Below are 17,864 nucleotides of genomic sequence, written 5' to 3' on the forward strand. Positions count from 1 at the left end.
AAGAACATTTAGGCTTTGTAACTAGTACCATCTGAATTTAATACCTGATTTGCTTCTTGTTTAGAGAACACAAATAGTGTAGGATGTTTGGCTTTTCCCATTTTCCTACTTAAATTAGCACATGAAAACAGTAAAAGCCTAATCCTTGACTTGAGTTCTACACAAGAAGACGTCTCCAAAGATCTTGGGGGTATGTAACTGTTGTGACTGTTAGTACAAAATCATTCATTCAATGGTTGATTCAAACCCTATAAAGTCAAAGTAAAGACTCACTGATTTCAATTATATTAATTTAAGACTAAGGCCTAGCTCCACAGCTCACTAAGTTGAAACTCAATGCCAAGGCTAATGGCACAATTACTGGCTGTCTCTAGAAAAAAGCCAATGACTAAACTGACATAGAAACTTAACTACTTTATTCCCTACTTGAGAACAGAAGAATTCTGTGGAAACACACACAGAGTTTTCTGTACCTAGCTTTGGCAATTTTGCTATTACAAACATTTTAAACTACATTCATGAGAACAGATTATTCAGTGCTTGGTAACAAAACTTGAAAACTACCGCAAAGTTTTCTGCTAATGTAAAGAAATCAGCAGCACACAAAACAGACCACCCTAGCACAAAGAAGGCAGTATAAATAGAAAGATATGGATTAAGTGTAGTCAAGAATGTAATGGAACAAGGAAATAATTCCTGATAACTCTCTGCCTGAGTGATGTCCAAGTGTCATTTACTGTGAATACCAATTTTACCTCTTCTTCTCCAAACTAAAGTCAAATCAGCCCAATCAACAAAAAATATCCTGGGAGAACACATACAGAAAGCAGATATATGCAGTAAATCAATAGCCCATTACACTTATTGCTCATTATTTGCAGTAGCTTTTTACACTTCTAGATAAAATGGAGCTTGACTGTAGGGTACCACAGTCACACCATAACTGTGCAACACACTTTGGTGCCATTTGGTATTAGTGCATTTAGTACAATTAACAGTATCTGAAACCTGATTTGCCAGTTTCACATCAAACCACAAGAAACCACAGCTGAAAGAGGAGCTGTTATCAACAAATTAAATTATGTATGTCTCTGTCAGAAATTAGAGTATGAATACATACACAAGGCTGGAGTTATATAAGATTATATTGCTTCCCAACCCAGGTGTTGAAACTACCTCCAGAATCCCAGAATTAGAAGTGTGTACCTTAGTATTCAACTCCATTGTACTTCACTATTAACGTGGTTTGAATGGCAAATTACAGTTGTGAGAGAATTTCGGAAACTGCTAACCTCCTGCTAGTGGCCATTTTCCAGGTGAAAGCAAAACCTAGCTGAGTGAGTTCTTCCTCACTATATCCCTCAGGAGCCGTAAGCTCGAGACTTCACTTGAGATCACTGCTGTCACCATTCATAAACTGAGGGCAGTCAGCTGACTGAGCCCTTCCTCCATCTCACCAGATGTGTAGAATCACATCTTGATTTAAACAATGGGTGGAGCAGAGCCCGCTTTAGGGACAGGTCAGGCAGGCAGCCTCCTACAGAAAGCAGGAGGCAGCAGGTGCTAGTGGTTACCACCCCTCAGCTGAGACAAGAATTCGAGCTGCATGAATACGCTGCCTCTCATTTACTCCACCCTAACCTAAGCTGCTTGATTGCAGGTATCAGCAGAGCAATTTTAAGACATGAAGATCCCTGTGCACAGCACAAATGCCTCTGGAGATGTGACAAATGCTAGTCTCAGTTAAAAAACTTGTTGAGTCCAGAGTCTAACTGTAGTCTCACTGAGCCAAAAACTAAGGCTGAGAGCTTTGGCTCAAATGCATGATGGATGCAGAGAAAGTCTTGGGCAAGAAAATGAGAAGCAATAATGAAAAAGAAAAGAAAAAAGAAAAAAAATAAACCAAAAAAACCAGCAGGGTTCCTTTTCTTTTGATTGGATCTTACAATGACACTAAGTCATGTGGAGAGAGGAAATAGGGATTGACTGTGCCTTTCCTCTTCTCACAGGGCAGCTAAGGGTTACCAAATAAAGCTAGCAAGTGGCACATAAAAGGAGAGAGTTCTTCCAATAAAATACAGCTACCCTGTAGGCTTCTTTGCTACTAGATGTTACTAGTAGTATAGTAGGTGAAAATTTGTATTGGATAAATTCAGAGATGATACTCAAGGATACTAACTACTTAAAAATGACCAAATGGCTTAACATTAGCATTTCTAACTTCAGACACAGATATTATCATGAAAGCAGAAAGTATAAAGATGCCAGATCCCTGAACTCAGAGGATTTTGGATTGAACAGTCTCAGAAGGTGAGCTGTGATGTTTCTGTATGCCGCTGCTTGAGCACTCAACAGCCAGTGCTTGGAAGAACCACTTTCAACCTGAGAAGAGCCTCAATGCTCATGTTGAAAATGCTGTTAAAAATGTGTGAATTGCAGCACAGATATCAGGAACTGCACTTCTAAAGATTACTTCTGAACTGTCAAACTACTATAAGAGGGGAATGCACCTTTTCATCATATTTAGTATCCCTCTGAATTGACTTCAAACAAGTATCAGAAGAGAAGGTCTATCTCCTATACCCTAGGCCCTTATGCCATCCAGCACTCATCATAGTCTGCTTTATCTAATATAAACGCACAGTTAACAACAGCAGCGTTATAGCTCATAAAATGCAAAGCAGAGGGAAATCTCTCGACTTAAAAATTGCTACCATTCTATTTAGTAAATGTACCCATTATTTAATTCATCAGATAGGTACTTTACCTTTGTTTTGCTAAGTCATACAGAGATGAAACAGCAAATAGAGAAAGAGGTAAACTACAGATAGAAATCAAAGCCTCTACATGCCCTATTCTATGTATCTTCCTATTGCTTGCTGTTACTTTTGGTATGGCTTCTGTCCTTTTAAACTGTTTTGAGCGTTGATAAAGTGTATAGATATTGCTTTAGTAACCTGAAGTCTCCCTTGCTGCCTTAATTGCCAGGACCTGTTTTATACTTGTGCAAAGGCAACAAGATGAACCACTGCTTCAGTATGAATAATTTTGGAAAGAGGGGTGGCAGTTCATGTCTGAGCTGGGTAGAAGGAGATAAGTATATGACATAGAACTCAGCACAACTGCATCTGCATATAATTAGACTTAATCAGAAATGCAAATTGCAATCAGAAGACATTTTAAAAGCTTATGATAACTGTGCAGATAACAAAAGGTCAAACACTTGTATTGCTGAAGGTTTTAAACCGTTATCAGTCAGTGGCGATTCTTTATGAGCAAAATGTGGAAAAGAGAAGTATATGCCAGTTTAATCAATGATGGACAAATTCTTTCTATATTTCTTCTATTATTACAACTGTTCTGTTGTTAAACTCCATTTTACACTGTCAATCTCATCTTAACTTATTCAGGAAGACTCAATGACATGAAAACAAAACGAAACCAAAAACAGACAGCATGAAATAATACAGCTAATTTACATGACTATAGATAGAGGGAATTTCTATCCCTTTTTCATATCCATGTATGACAATCCAAATCTCCACATTTTAACATCCTTGGGTAAATGAAAAATAAATTATGACTACAGTTTGCTGAAACTACCAGACTGCTTCATAGCATTGTCAAAATTGTGTGGTTTTCTCCACAGCAAAACAAGCCTATGACTAGGGGAATAACATTTTTAAATGTTATTCAACAGTTACAAATGTTGGCCTCTTCCTCTTTTGAAATAAATGTTTTCATCAATAGTAGCTAAGAAAAGTACTTTTGTAGGGAGGTACCTTGATATTATACAATTTTATATTCTAAGGTAAGAATGAAACAAATACCTAAGTCTTTATCATTTCAAGGTGTTCTAAATATAAATTATTGTAGAAGTCAGGCTGAAAAAAAAGGTCTTTAACATTACAGCTTTTTAATGTCTTTTCCTATGAGACATTCTTAGGATTTGAAGCACAAATGTTTACCAAATATTTCTTTCTCCTTTGAATAGATTGCTTTTGAACAAACTAGTGAGTGAAGACAGCCATCTAGTGCCATACCTTGGAATTTTAAAAAGGGTTTTCACTGGATGCATGTCAAATAAAGGAGGGTCTCCATCCCCCAGTTCAATAGCTGTTATTCCCAAGGACCATACGTCACATCGAGCATCATACGAGTAGTCATACTGTTGTTCACAAGCAATGACCTATCAGAAAAAAGCAGAGAAAACAATGCTTTAACCTAATGTACAATTTACACCAACCTAGTATGACATGAAAGTACTTTGAGTCATGTCTAAAATCTTATGTAGGCTTTTAAATCTGTATGTTTCCCTGTATATCCCAATTAGGAAAAACCCCACAAAAATGTAATAGTAAATTAGAACTTCTCTTAGGTTTATTTTCTTTAAAAACAATCTCCCTCCTTTTTTAAAGCTTTATGGGATGCTCCAAATATCTATCCAAAGAACATCACTCTACTAAATTCTGTTCTTGAAAACACTTCTTACAGAAACCTATTACAATAGCAGAGAACCCTATTGATGGTTTTATTAACCTCTATGACTATTCATGAGGATAGGCTGATTTGCACAGCTGTTTTTTAGATAAGAATATTCCATCAGTCATTTCTGCCAATTTTTTTTTTTTTTTTACTTTGTCTCTACTAGATTTGAGTAATTTTAAAAAAATCTTAATTAACACACCATGTACCTCGCCTAAGAAAAACTGAAGTTAATAGGAATCTCTCCTTGGACATCAGAACTGTTTTACATCACAAACTTGATGCACACTTCCAGCTAACCCACTGTTTGCATTCTAATCATAATGTAACTAGTCATATAAGCTGGAAACAATTCTGAATTTAAATGTGAGATTCAAACTAAAGTTTAAATTTAGCCCTTATCTTTGCAAAGGGATGAGACAAAGGCTTCACTGCCTTTTACTCTGTCATGATTTGGAATCCTGACTCAAGCTTGTCTTCCCAAATCTCATCAATTAGACCAACTACTTTGAAAATTTATCAGATCCCCGCATATTGCTAGTATCAGCTTCCATGATTTTTCTCATTGTTTTAAGTATTGTTACTAATTTGTACTTAAGATAAACAGAACTTCTGACAGCATGTCCTAGGGTGGCTGTATCTATGTTCTAGAAGATTTTTTTTTTTTTTTTTTTTTTAGTTCTGTATTACTTCTGAGTTCTTGCGTTAGGGCTTTAATTTAGGACAATGCTTTGCAGAGATGCCAACATGCAAGTCAGGACCCAAGGTAGCTGCTAGCAGAAAGCCACTCACAGCCTGCTGTAAGAAAACCCTTCCTGGAGAAGCTGCTGATTCCAGCTTAACCTCTTGGTTACTTTCTCCATAAGCTGCACCTAACAGAGGCATTCCTGTCTCAGGTAGAGATGCTATCCAACAGGCCCGCAGGACCTGTCCATCTTTTACTCTTGGACTCATGAGCCCATCATACAGCACTCATCATTTATTTTATCAGAAACCAGGGGTGTTGAACATACTAGTTAAAATAATACTGAAATGTATATTTTAGCTTTTTGGGGGCAGTAAAGTTGGACATTAGTTAATTCCTTTGCTATGTACTAACAGTTTGGTTCTTTTTCTAGAGCAAATCAGTCCAGAAAAATTAAGACCTTTCCTATCATTATCATTGTTTTGACAAGCGTTGAGAACGCTGTCTTCCTCCTCAATTTTTCCAGGTTAGTATGCCAAAGAAATTTCTTTTCATACCCTACTGACAGTGGTATTTCCCCTTTATTGCTGTAATGTCAAAGAATCTTCTGATAGAGTATTAGACCAGTGTTTCTCAACTATTGTCTGAGGAACACTGGTGGTCTGTAAGACATGATAAAGTGGTCAGCAAAATGTCTGCAAACCATCTGAGACAAACATACATACACATTCCCCTACACATCAACTACCAAATAAACAGAATGGGAAAAAATGAAGGTAAGCACTGCAAAAGAGGGGGGATTTTTTTCTTCAACTTGAAGAGGCAGAGTTTTGTTAGCTAAGGCGGTGTTTTTCAAAGTTGTCACATGAAGATCATTTTCCCATCTCCCTTCTCTTCAACAGAATGTCTTAAGTGAAAGCTCTGAAATATTTCTTAGTTCTTCAAAGAGTTCATTACAGTCTTGATCTCATCCCAGAGATCCCTCTATCTCTTGAAAAAGGTAAGTTTTACTGTGCAGTAGATACATTCTATGCAACTCAAGCTCAAGCAGAGCACTTTAAACCACCACCCTTATTTCAGAGGCCTATATGATAATTTCATTTCCTTATACCATGACTTAGACACAAGGAAAGAAATCAAATTTGATGTAAAAACCTGTAAGAAAGTCAGTGTGGAGATCAGAGTTACTTAAATAATATTTGAAATAGGCCATACTTGGTGTTGGCTGGAGTTTCCTTCACTGCAGTTTTGCTCAGAGATTGAAAGGAAAGCTTGTATTTCTTGATTATTTTTGTTTCTTTATACAGTTCCCCAAATCATCTGTATACTCAAGGACACTTCCTCAAAAAAAAAAAAAAAAAAAAATCATGCAAGTCAGCTTCCAAGGCCATGACTCGGAAGTTGCAAGTAGCTTACCCATATGTGACTAATTAAACGCACTGTGTTCTTCCTTTTTTAACATATGAAAAATATTTATCTGCTTGGTTAAAAAGCTGCTAGAGCCCATCTCCTCTGAAGTTGCCTGGTTCTCATCAGCATGCTGAGTCCTTTGCAAATATCTGTCTATTTGTTCTCAAACTTTATGATGCAGAGGAATATATTTTCATTTTCAAGGGAAGGAAAAGAAGGATCTGCTCAAGAGCACACTGGACTTCATCAGCAGTGCTACAAACATAGCTGGTCTCCCACGTTCAAACACACCACTACTTTTTCCTCTGTAAGCACATCACAATTGCTTCTAACTACAGGCCAATGGCAAAACTTGCTATGTATCTCAGTCTTACAAAGTTTAACAAGCTACACTAAAATAATATGAGCATCAGAGGGCTTTGCGCTCATAATGGATGGGGAAAAAAAGTACACTGCAACTGCTGTTTTAGAAAAGAAAAAGTCTTTGAGCTTTTCTCAGCTTCACAATGTATTACTTGCCAAACAAAGAGAAAGGAATGTATAACGCATCTTTGTATGTCTTCTGCTCCACAGGTAACAGCTATACCTCCAGTAAATATGGTACATGGCAGTAAAATGATACTGGTAAAATACTGGCACTCTAACCAAGGGGAATTAAACACTGTCAGATTCTCCTCCATTCTAATATCAGAGCCTGCAGTGATTCTTTCAGAAAAATATTCCCCTTAACCTGCATTCTCTTTGTTTACAAAAATTCAGCCAATAGACCATGCAACCCAGCATGTTTTAGACAGTCTGACTACAGTGAGATCAGCCTCACAGAAAACATACAAAATGAACTGCTCTTCTGACACTGAGTATGCGGCATGTATATGAATTTAATGATCACTTTGGTTTGAAACAAGTTTTCAATTTCTGTGGGATTTATTATTAGAATTTTGCCAACTTATGCACTACTTCGAGAAACACAAATGCCACTAATTTTTATTTTTAAAGCAAGAATCAAATTTTACAGCTTTTTGCTTGATGAAAGGTGCACATTGGCAGTTTGCTTTATATGTTGGCTAGCAGACAACACTCTAACTTGAAATCTGAAGAAGAAAGAGTTCTCTCACTCATAGTTTACAAGCTAAGTTGTTGGGAATGCTCCAGTCCTGTTTTGCCTTGAAAACTATTGCAACTCCCTACAGAGCAAAAATGAAAAATGCCATTGACTTGTCTTTTATTATGTTCCTGTCTCTATCGGGAACTCAGAGATACTTATTTTTTTGAAACATCTGTCCTTTTTGGCCCAAGTTCTGGAGCTGAGAGCACCTCTCAGCACTGCTGATGCCTGGTCTTCCCAGTGGGGCATGAAGACAGAGACCCCGGAAGAAATTATCTGAAACTGAAGAAAATACCACCTCCTTTCTCTGCCTTGTGCAAAGACATCATCACATCTGTACCTATTTTATATCCAGCAAAATCCTCCCCTGCTTGTACAAGCAAAAAAGAAGAGGTAGTTTGCTTTGCTGCAAACACTATGTTCATGCCAAAGCTTCAGGGGGTGATGTAGTTAATCTTGAGATTTGCCATTAAACACCATGGGAATAAGCACCAAGACTTTCACTTCGGCATGGGCTGGTTACGTGCACACTGTGGCCCAAGTTGCTAAGGAGACAGGCTGTCACCTTTTGTATTAGTTGTAATTTTATCATGATTTCATGCCCAGCTATACCACCGTAGGATGGAAAGCACCTAAACACTGCACAGAGAAACAGAGAATGTGATGGTAGTTGTCAACACTAACTGTGCTGAGGGTCACACCGGGACAGGGTGAGGTGGGGGGGGGAATTCACTGGTCTGGCAAAGACGGCACATAAATAAATCAGTCACATTAACTGGAGTGAATTTAGAGAAGCCAGTGATTAGGCATTCTGTGTGATTTATCACTTCTACAGAAACACAAAACTCCACAGAGATACACAAGATGATTCACTCCCTGACAAGAAGACTATATTCAAGGATATAATTCTACTTGTTCCAAAATCAATGCAAAGATTTCCTTGAACTTCAGCAAGCCTGTAAGTAGATCACAGGTGGATTTAAAAGAAGGAAAACAGGTAATACGGATAACTACACCTGTTATTTGTACAGTGGTCATGCTGACTTGTGGGCAGAGAGGAAGCTATACATATGTTTAGCTGAAGCAAAATACATTAAACCATTTTAAGGTTACCCAGAATTATCAGAAGTGAACTTACTTTCATTTTGCCTCAGTATATACAGTGCATATACAAAGTATAGCTGCAAGCATACACAATACCAATAATAGCAGTACAGATGTGCTACCTGGAGACGATTGTTACACAATTAGTGCTGGTGACCCACTCGCTGAAAAGAGTCTGGAGTTAAAAAGGTTGATGCTCCTGAAGAAAGGTGGTGCTGTACTCAGCTGATGTAGCTAACTAAGCAGCTTATAAAGTGTGTGAGCACAATGCTGAAAAGCACTGCGTATGTAAAATAAATGTGGCACAAAATTGTTACCCTTGCTGCAAGGAGAACAAAATTGCTAGCTATGCAAGTCAAATGAAATTATGTGCTCCACCTGACACTATGTAACCTGACTTAATTTATCTACACAGTAAATATAATACTAAATATTCTTGCAATTCCTATGCATTGGAAAAAAAAAAAAGTCATCTTTCATGATAGCATTTAGCAGCGCTGGGGATACTGATATATCCAGACCAAAGTGATATCTATCCATCTCTCTCTCTCCCTCGCTTCCTCCTTCCCTTCCTTCCTCCCTCCCTCTCTCCCCTCAAGCACATTCACATAATTAAAAAAATAGCAAATTTGTGACTGAAATTGGTTCCACATTCCCCCATTTTCTTATATGGATTTCAGTTCCTTATTTATTACCATCACACAAATTTTTTCATGGTGTATCAGAAAATGATTATATTGTTAGAAATGTTACCAAAATAAGAAGTAATGAATATTTTAAATAATTCTTATAATTATCACAATTAATATTGATTCATTGAAAATTAATTATATGTCAAGTATTCAGTTGTGTTTTAACAGCTGTGAGTAATCAGTTTTTATTTTTAACTCACCCAAGTGAAATATTCCTGAGACCATTAGACTGCTCTGGCAGCAGGCTACATTTGTAGGGAAACATAATACCTTTTATTAGAAGAAATGATACGGTGAGGAAAAGCGGATAAGCTTTCGAGCACACAAATCTGTTTTGCTTTCTACCACGAGACCATCGTGGCTTCAGCACTACTAATTTGTAGACACATTTTGTTTCTGACCCACAGATCTGCTCCTCATCAGTAAGGATATACAACACTACATACCTCACACAGATTCGTAAATGGTGTTTCACACAGAAACTGAAAACTCAGAGGCAACTCCAGCCTCATAAGTAAACACATTTCATGTAGGAATCTCAGTGCAGGGCAGTGAGGTAATGAAACAATTACCTCTACTTTGGTTTTTGTTTTGTTTTTTAAATCTTTGGGGTTGGGTTTGTTTTTTGGTCTTCGTGTTTTTGTTTTGTTTTTTAAATCTTTGGGGTTGGGTTTGTTTTTTGGTCTTCGTGTTTTTGTTTTGTTTTTTAAATCTTTGGGGTTGGGTTTGTTTTTTGGTCTTCGTGTTTTTGTTTTGTTTTTTAAATCTTTGGGGTTGGGTTTGTTTTTTGGTCTTCGTGTTTTTGTTTTGTTTTTTAAATCTTTGGGTTTGGGGGTTTTTTTTTACATCTTTGGGGTTTGTTTTGTTTTTTGGTCTTTGTTTTTTTGTTTTGTTTTTTAAATCTTTAAACATGAAAGTTTTACAACCCCTCCATAGCTGCCATTTATGTTGGAACAAAACAGAAGCATCTGCAACCCCTCCACATCCCTTGACAAGATTATGGCCATATTATCAAAGTTACTGGCAAGGTTCCTTGAGGTTCCCTCCAGCTGACACATCCTTTTCAACTCCTTCCTGCCATGCTAGCCCATGAGGAGGTCAGCTCTCCTGGAGGCAAAGGAGGAGGTGATGCATTTTGCCAGACCCCGCTCTGCAGGGAACAGCTCACTGGTGCAGTCCTGCTGTGCCCTCTGCCTCTTTTGTGTGCCATCTCCTTTAAAGAAACCTCAGCTTTCTGAATTCCACTGCTTTCCTTCTGGACTTTAAGCAACTTCAGCATAACTCCTTACTACTGCAGCTTGTTAAAGCTTGGCTTTGAGAGCCACAAAAAAAGTGTGGAGAAAAAACTAAACAGGGCAGAAACCACCATTTCTTTTATTTCTTTATTCAATTTCCAAAGATCCGTGCTCCCAAAAAGATAACTTTGTTTATTAAGTCATGCCAGTCAGCTCTCAGAAGATGGTACCTCAGTGTCACGGGCATTTTAGTCATATGCGGACATTTAGAGACCTAATTCGATCCCACATTCTGCCACTGACCTGCTCTAAGTCCTTAAGCAAGTCATTTCACTTCTGTGTCCTCCAGTTCTCCATACAGTCTTGCTCTATCTATTTAGAGCAATGGCTCTCACTCTTCCCCCCCCGCCTTCCCACAATTACACTGTAGGAGTTCCTTTCTGGCATGCCCATACCTCTTTACCACATGTACCACAAGACTGCACTCAAACCCAGTGCTGCATTTAAAGAGGACAGTTAATATTCCCTAAAAATAATTTCTAACACACCATGGTGTCCCACTGCTTTAACCTCCCGAAAGCAGGGATGTCATTTCAAAATGTATGCCCAGTAGGCAATTCCTTTACACCCTAGGCTTAATGTACTATCATAAATATAGTAATGTTAGAAACAAGCAATTGTTCAAATCACAATGTAACAAAAATCTGTTATGAATTATTTAGTGCTACCATTCTTTATATTTACCATTTATCTCATTTATTGTTTTTACCTACTAAATGCGTGGGGTTTTCAAGTATTTCACTATTAATTAATCATGATGCCAGATAAACACAAATTCTGTAAAAGCAGCAGAAGGTTTCTCTATTCCCAACTGTGAAGTTTCTTCCTAAGAACAATCAGTTATTTTTTGTAAATTACGTTTTCAATCTTATCTCATTTACTGTAATTCATGAGGTAAAAAAAACCCCCAAACCTGTAGTAAGAGCTAATTCAGCAATCTATCTTGTCATTAGCTGTAGAAGAACAGTTATTACACCTTCGTGGAAGATGTTATAAGGAAATATTTTCAAATTTTCTTATTAGAGAAGGTACATAGTTCCTTATGTTTCTTTATCACAAAATATGCATACTGTTTCACTGTACAACTGTTTTTAAATGGCTTTCAGGCAGAAAAATGAGTATATATACATTCTTGAAATCTATATCCTATTTATACTAAGCAGTGGATTCCTACAGTTCATTATAAATCAGCATTTACAAAATTTCATGCTTAGCTGGCATTTAAAAGTTTAGTGAAAATATGCATATCAGAAGAGCTAATTTTAGCCAATAAGGAATTAAAGTGAAGAGACCTAGAACTATTAACAGGATACTGACCTTGAGTCCCATGATGTAAGCAAAGGGCTGGCAAATAAGCTAGGTTGAAGTGTGACAAAATGAGAATATCTTCAATAGTTTCAGGGGAATGTATCATTGTACTTGTTTAGAGTTAATTAAAAACATAAGCCCAGGTTAGTGATGGGGTTATCTTTTCTATGCTGTTTTTCCAACTCAGTATTTAACTACACACGAAATGTATTTACTATTAAATGGATTTTTTTGTAAATTTTCATGTCTCCTACAATAGACAGGTAAATAAGAGAAATCAGCCCTAATTACCAAAAGGAAGAAGTTTTTTTGACCAAATTATAAGGCTTGAATACAGCCCTTACTGTAATGAATAATGACTTCAGTGGAAAAGCTGCTGTGAGTCTTTGCAAAATTAAGATTTTTCCCTTTATATATTTTTCAACTACATTAATGCAAATGACTTTTTGGGGTACTTTTTTTACCAGTTTGGTTGATTTTTCTTTAGGTTATGCAGAGACACAGCTTCGTACTGAAACAATGCAAATATTATTCATTGTTTCAGGATTTGCCTTATTGCACACACACATGATCAGATTTAAAGTTTAAAAAAATACAAAGGAACACTGGAAAAAGAAAGACAATTTAAACTAGTCAACTATTGTTCTAACACATTAGAAACTTATTCTAATGCTCATTTTATCCCAGGATTCAGCAGGGGGAAGGAATCCCTTGATTCAGCAGGGGGAAGGAAAACAATCTGTTGTCTCTGGGGCAGTCTTACCGATCATTATTTCATCTTGGCAGGACAATAACAAACACCCAAAATACAGAGTTGACACAGCTTTAAATAATAGTATGACATCTGAAATTCCTCTAAAATCAATAGCAAAACAGAGCCCAGATTTTACCTCTGGTTAACTCATATGATGCCTTTACCAATGTCTCAGCCTTTCCTACTGTCACATGTCATACTTCAACACATCATTCTTCAAAGGATCAACTATGTTTTAATTATGTTCCTTTTAAAACATAAGTATACATGCATCATTGTCATTATTTAGCAGTTATCGGTAAAATATAACAGCATACTCCCCGCGGCTTTAAATTACCTTCAGCATCTCTCCAGTTCTTTCTGACTTGAAGTATCTTTTTCTATTTCTGTTCTTAAAACTAGGTTTGGGCCAAAGAAAACACATACAGATTCTAACTGAGCTAGTTTCAAGAGTCAAGTTTCCAGCTATATCATGATATTATAATTATATTTGGGAAAAAGGAAAACCGCAGTTCTATTTGAACTAGATTTTGTTCAGTTCTGCACTGGATGTTGAAAACAAGACACGTTAAGGTTTAGAACTTGAGATGTAAAGGCAGTTCCGTTCAAAAGTTTCAAGTCAGATTCCTCCTGCTAGCATTCAACACAATTTATTTCAGCATAATAGAAGCAGATTTTAGGTAACTTAAGTGTTTGGCTACAGGCAGCTTTAAACATCCACCATACTTAAACTATCCTGCCTTATTTATCTCTTTTTGGCATACCTGTATTCAGTGTTCGAGTTTCTGCATGTCCATGTTTGTGAGACAATACTAATTAGGTTAAACAGCAATGATGGATTTTCAGTGAATCTACTTTAAAGCTGCTCTCAAACTGACTCATCCTTGCCAAGTTCTTCTGTTGCTTCCACACAGCCTAGCTTTTCCCTGTATTTTCATTTTTCAGCAAAATTTTTGTTAATCACATGCTCTGCTCAGAACAAATGCTCAAGGACAAATCTTTTTGATTTGTCCTGTTGCTGCTAAACAAGCCTTACAGTCATGAGAAAAAAAGAGCCCTCTAAGATGTTCAAGTCTCTCAGAACTGTTAAGCTGCTGTTTTTCATGCAGCCAGTAAGAACACTGAGCTGAACAGAACACCTTACACCACACTTAGTCACTGCTATTTTCCTATGAACTTTTGCTATTGCAAGGACCATGCCATATAATCCTTTTGATACATTTTGCAAACCTCATCTTAAAATATGATTGTTTTCCTCATTATACAGACTGCTCCTGATCCAGGCTGATCTAGGGATTCTAGTTTCCAGCACATTTGTCTCCTGCTTGTATCCAGTTATTCCTATCTGTCAGCTTGAATGATCTTGCATCGTTCTTCTCCAGGTTTTATTTTCCTGGGCCTTACCCTGGAAAATATTCCGTCAGCTTCATTTCACAAGGTTTGTTTCTCTGAAACACTCCTGCAGTCTCTTTCTCCAAGGCAGGCTTTTTCATCTACCCTCTCCACTCCCCCTTCAGATTAAATCCACTTTTCTCACCCTTAGATAAGAAGAGGTCCCATGATTGCCTTATGCATTGACTGAGGCTCCTATGTTTCACACACACATAGTAAAAGTCCAATTAAAAAAAAAAAAAATTCCTAGTCTTCATGCTTTCTATTTCTCTGATTAGGAACATTTCATTCCTGTCCAGTTATTTTATGGTATTTTGGGGTTTGACATAGATTCTATCCTATGTCAAAACCTATAGGCAGCAAGATTTTTGCAACTCAACTGCTTTTCTAGTTTTTACTGATCTCACCAGTCTCATCTAGAAAACATTGTTCCTAATAAGCTGTTACCCAAGCAGAGTTTTTCAGCTTATTGCAGTCCTAATCTTTCATCTTTCACAAAAAAATCTGGCTGCATATTTTAAAAATACCAGAAAGATCTCCCCAGAAGTAAGGCACGTCGGTTGAAATATGTCATTCATATGAACATGAAGAAAGCAACTGTAGTGACTTGAGCACGAGCATTATGCAACTTGTCATTTAAAAGCCATTTCAACAACAGCATAACAAATATCTGAGCATCTTACAGCTATTTTGCAGATTGGTACATCTATGAAGCCTGATCGGCGTGGCTCATGCAGGCATGCAAATGTGATATGAGTTACTATGCTTATGGTACTGGGTTGATTATTTTGACAAATCTTTTCAAAACAGGAAGCATTCAAAGCTACTTCTATTCCTGTTTTGATGTGCTATGCATATAACATACCTTGGTTACATGTGTGTTGTATTTTCAGGTAAAAATTTTTCAGATCAAAATCTCTGCATATTTCTTTGGCTTTTTACCTCAAGAATGAATATTTTCAAGCAGGATGGGAAAATAAATTTGGTACAATTACTGCCTTTGATGGCAATTATTCAAGCAAAACAGTACCATAAAAAGAACTTCTAATAATCTGAGTTCAATAAAATATTTCTTAATATGTCCATTACTGTCTAGAGGAGTATTTTATAAAGGTTTCATAATGTCTCCAACCAAGGTGATTCCATAAATAATGATTGCACAGTGGTCTCTAAGGTATCTTGTGTCTCCTTTGTGACGTAAACTGGTTGTTATGGAGATGGTAAAATATCAACCATTCTTTATGAGACTGTGCAAGATCAATTTTGGATCCGTTACTGCAGCTTCTTTCTCTGTTCAGCTATAATCAGCCTTCCTTAGCAACAGAAATAGATGTATAAAAAGTATAAAATGTTCTAAAATAAATGTTTGCACAATACTTTTAACTGTTTGACATACAGAAATAGACCTGTGTGCATTTGTAACAGATGCAAATTCCATCCCAAATTCCCCCAAATTCAAATAAGTCTAACGGCCTTCAACAGAAATGAGGCTACTACTGTTATGAAGGTTTAACAGCTTACAAATAAACAGACCACTCCCTTTTCATTCCCTATTTTTTAATTTCATAATCTATACCTTACAAAAGTATTTTTTGTTTCTCAAAGCGGTGAGGGCGAAGATTAACATCTTTCACCCCAAATTTAGGGAAAGTACATAAGGGACTTTTGTTCACCAGTGTGTTAAAACTTTCTAGAGCTTCATGAAATAGGAGGAAAAGGGTTATGTCTGGGGAGTAGTATGTAAAAATATGGTCTAAGATACTTGGCTAGGCTGCCTGTAGATTATTTTTCTCATCTATGCTAGTCCATGTGTCTAAGTGTGTAGGTCCCCCTTCAATGATTAAGGTTAAAGAACACATTGCTGAGTCAGGGTTTTGCAGAGTCCTATAGCAAGACAGGAATGTGGGAATTCCTCCTTCTCCTCCCAGTTTGTATTTAGAGGCACAGACAAGCACACAAAAAAATACAGTATTTCATTGGAAAGTCATGAAATTTTCAAGGAGACCCTCAGTTATTTGCAGATTATCTGTACTTTTACGGAAACATTACAGAGAAGAAAAGAATGAAGATTATTAGAAATCCAGTTTGTATATTCTAATAGTACATTCATTTTACTGAACAGGGGCCTAGATGTAAAGTAGAAACACAGCCATAGGGGAGGGAAGAAAACACACCCTTTTCTCCTTTTATGTGGAAGTGGCAACAAAGTGTGCATTGCAATGAATGGAGACAACCCAGATAGGAACATTTGCCTACCTCAGGTGCCATCCAAAAGGGTGTTCCCACCGAGGTGTTTCTACGCAGCCGTGTGCTGGTGAGCTGGGCTGAAACACCTGCAATAGAACAGATCCAAAAAACTTGGCTTCAAATTCATTCTGTCATTTCAGCCAGTTTATTTCAAGTACCTGGAAAACAAACCCCAAGCCTGGGAGTACAGCTGCAGAACAGCTGGCCAAAGTAGATGCAGCATTTGTACTGAATTCTTTGATTAATTTCAGCTTGCTGTTTTAGTTCAGAATTGCTGAGAGGTATTTTGTGAATGTCTCTCAGTTTGAAGCACTTTCATTCAAACTCAAACATTCAATTGGCACCTAAATATCACAGACTTCTTTCTGCTATTTTCATGAGTATAAACAGTAACTACCCAAATTACAATTTGACTTTAAAACTTCTGTTTCAGAAATTTACTCCCTGAACACCACTGGCAGAAAACTTGTTCCCTAGAGTATTTGCAGAGGCTCCTGTTCAACAAAACATTTATGCACTTACTTAAGTCTTTCCCTATTGAGAAAAGCATGGAAGATCAAGCTCACACTGCAGCTTGTACTTAGGGAGTTAAGCACATGCTTAAAACAAAGCCTGTGCTTCAGTGTTTTGCTGACTGGGACTGGACTACTGAAGCACAACTGAAAAAAGGAAGAACGAACTAAAGTGAAATCAAACAACGTTAACAAATCAGAATGAACTCCCGCAGCAAATCTTCTTCTGTGCTCTGGTCAACATATAATTGAATTGTAGAGTTCAGGAGCATTCCAATAAGTTGACACAAACCCAATATTGACTTAAAAACATATTCCACCTTAAAATTGTTTAAAACCAAAAACCACAGTGGTCTGCTCCTATGGCACTACCCAGAGACAAAAATGGGCAGAAACATATATAACACATGTTGCCTGATACCAATAAATAAGAAATTGGGACTCATAATTCATAAGTTAAATAATTTGATTGCTGGCTCCAACATTCAAGCCTGTATTTATTTTTCATTTTCCAGTGTGATTGCAAGTCTTCAGTGATTTCCTGAGTACTGCTGTGAAACAGTTAATGGCTAGGACCTACAGCAAGCCTCTGTGCATTTAACTCTGATCTCTCTTCAGCTAGCTTAATTTGTAACTGCTATCTACGGACACTCCAAAACAGTATAGAATACCAAAGAGCTGAGAGAGGGAGACAGGGGGAGAGAGTGAGAGAGCATGAGCATAAATGAATGATAAGGTGCAGACATTTTGGGTCGACTTACACTGTTACCAACATTTATTCAAATATATCATGCTGTCGAGAGCACTTGAGAGAAGAAACGTGTGTTACATTGAAAAAGCAAGCTGTAAAGTCATGCAATAAAGGCAAAAAAAAA

At 37.1% G+C, this 17,864-nt stretch overlaps 1 protein-coding gene across 11 annotated transcripts in view; it reads right to left on the reverse strand.

Moving 5' to 3' along the window:
- Window positions 1-17,864, reverse strand: part of MYO3B (myosin IIIB) — a 213,454-nt gene that overhangs the window by 157,229 nt on the left and 38,361 nt on the right. For all 11 annotated transcript variants that reach the window (XR_008236070.1, XR_008236069.1, XM_052793190.1 and 8 more), the window contains 2 exons: window positions 16,487-16,563; window positions 4,044-4,189 (listed from right to left, as the gene is read on the reverse strand). Coding sequence is in view for 9 of the 11 variants with exons in the window: in XM_052793190.1 (XP_052649150.1) it covers window positions 4,044-4,189; window positions 16,487-16,563 (223 nt within the window). In the remaining 2 variants the exon portion in view is untranslated. The remainder of the gene's footprint in view (window positions 1-4,043; window positions 4,190-16,486; window positions 16,564-17,864) is intronic.

Source organism: Harpia harpyja, chromosome 7, assembly GCF_026419915.1.
Source record: "Harpia harpyja isolate bHarHar1 chromosome 7, bHarHar1 primary haplotype, whole genome shotgun sequence".
Lineage (NCBI taxonomy): Eukaryota > Metazoa > Chordata > Aves > Accipitriformes > Accipitridae > Harpia > Harpia harpyja.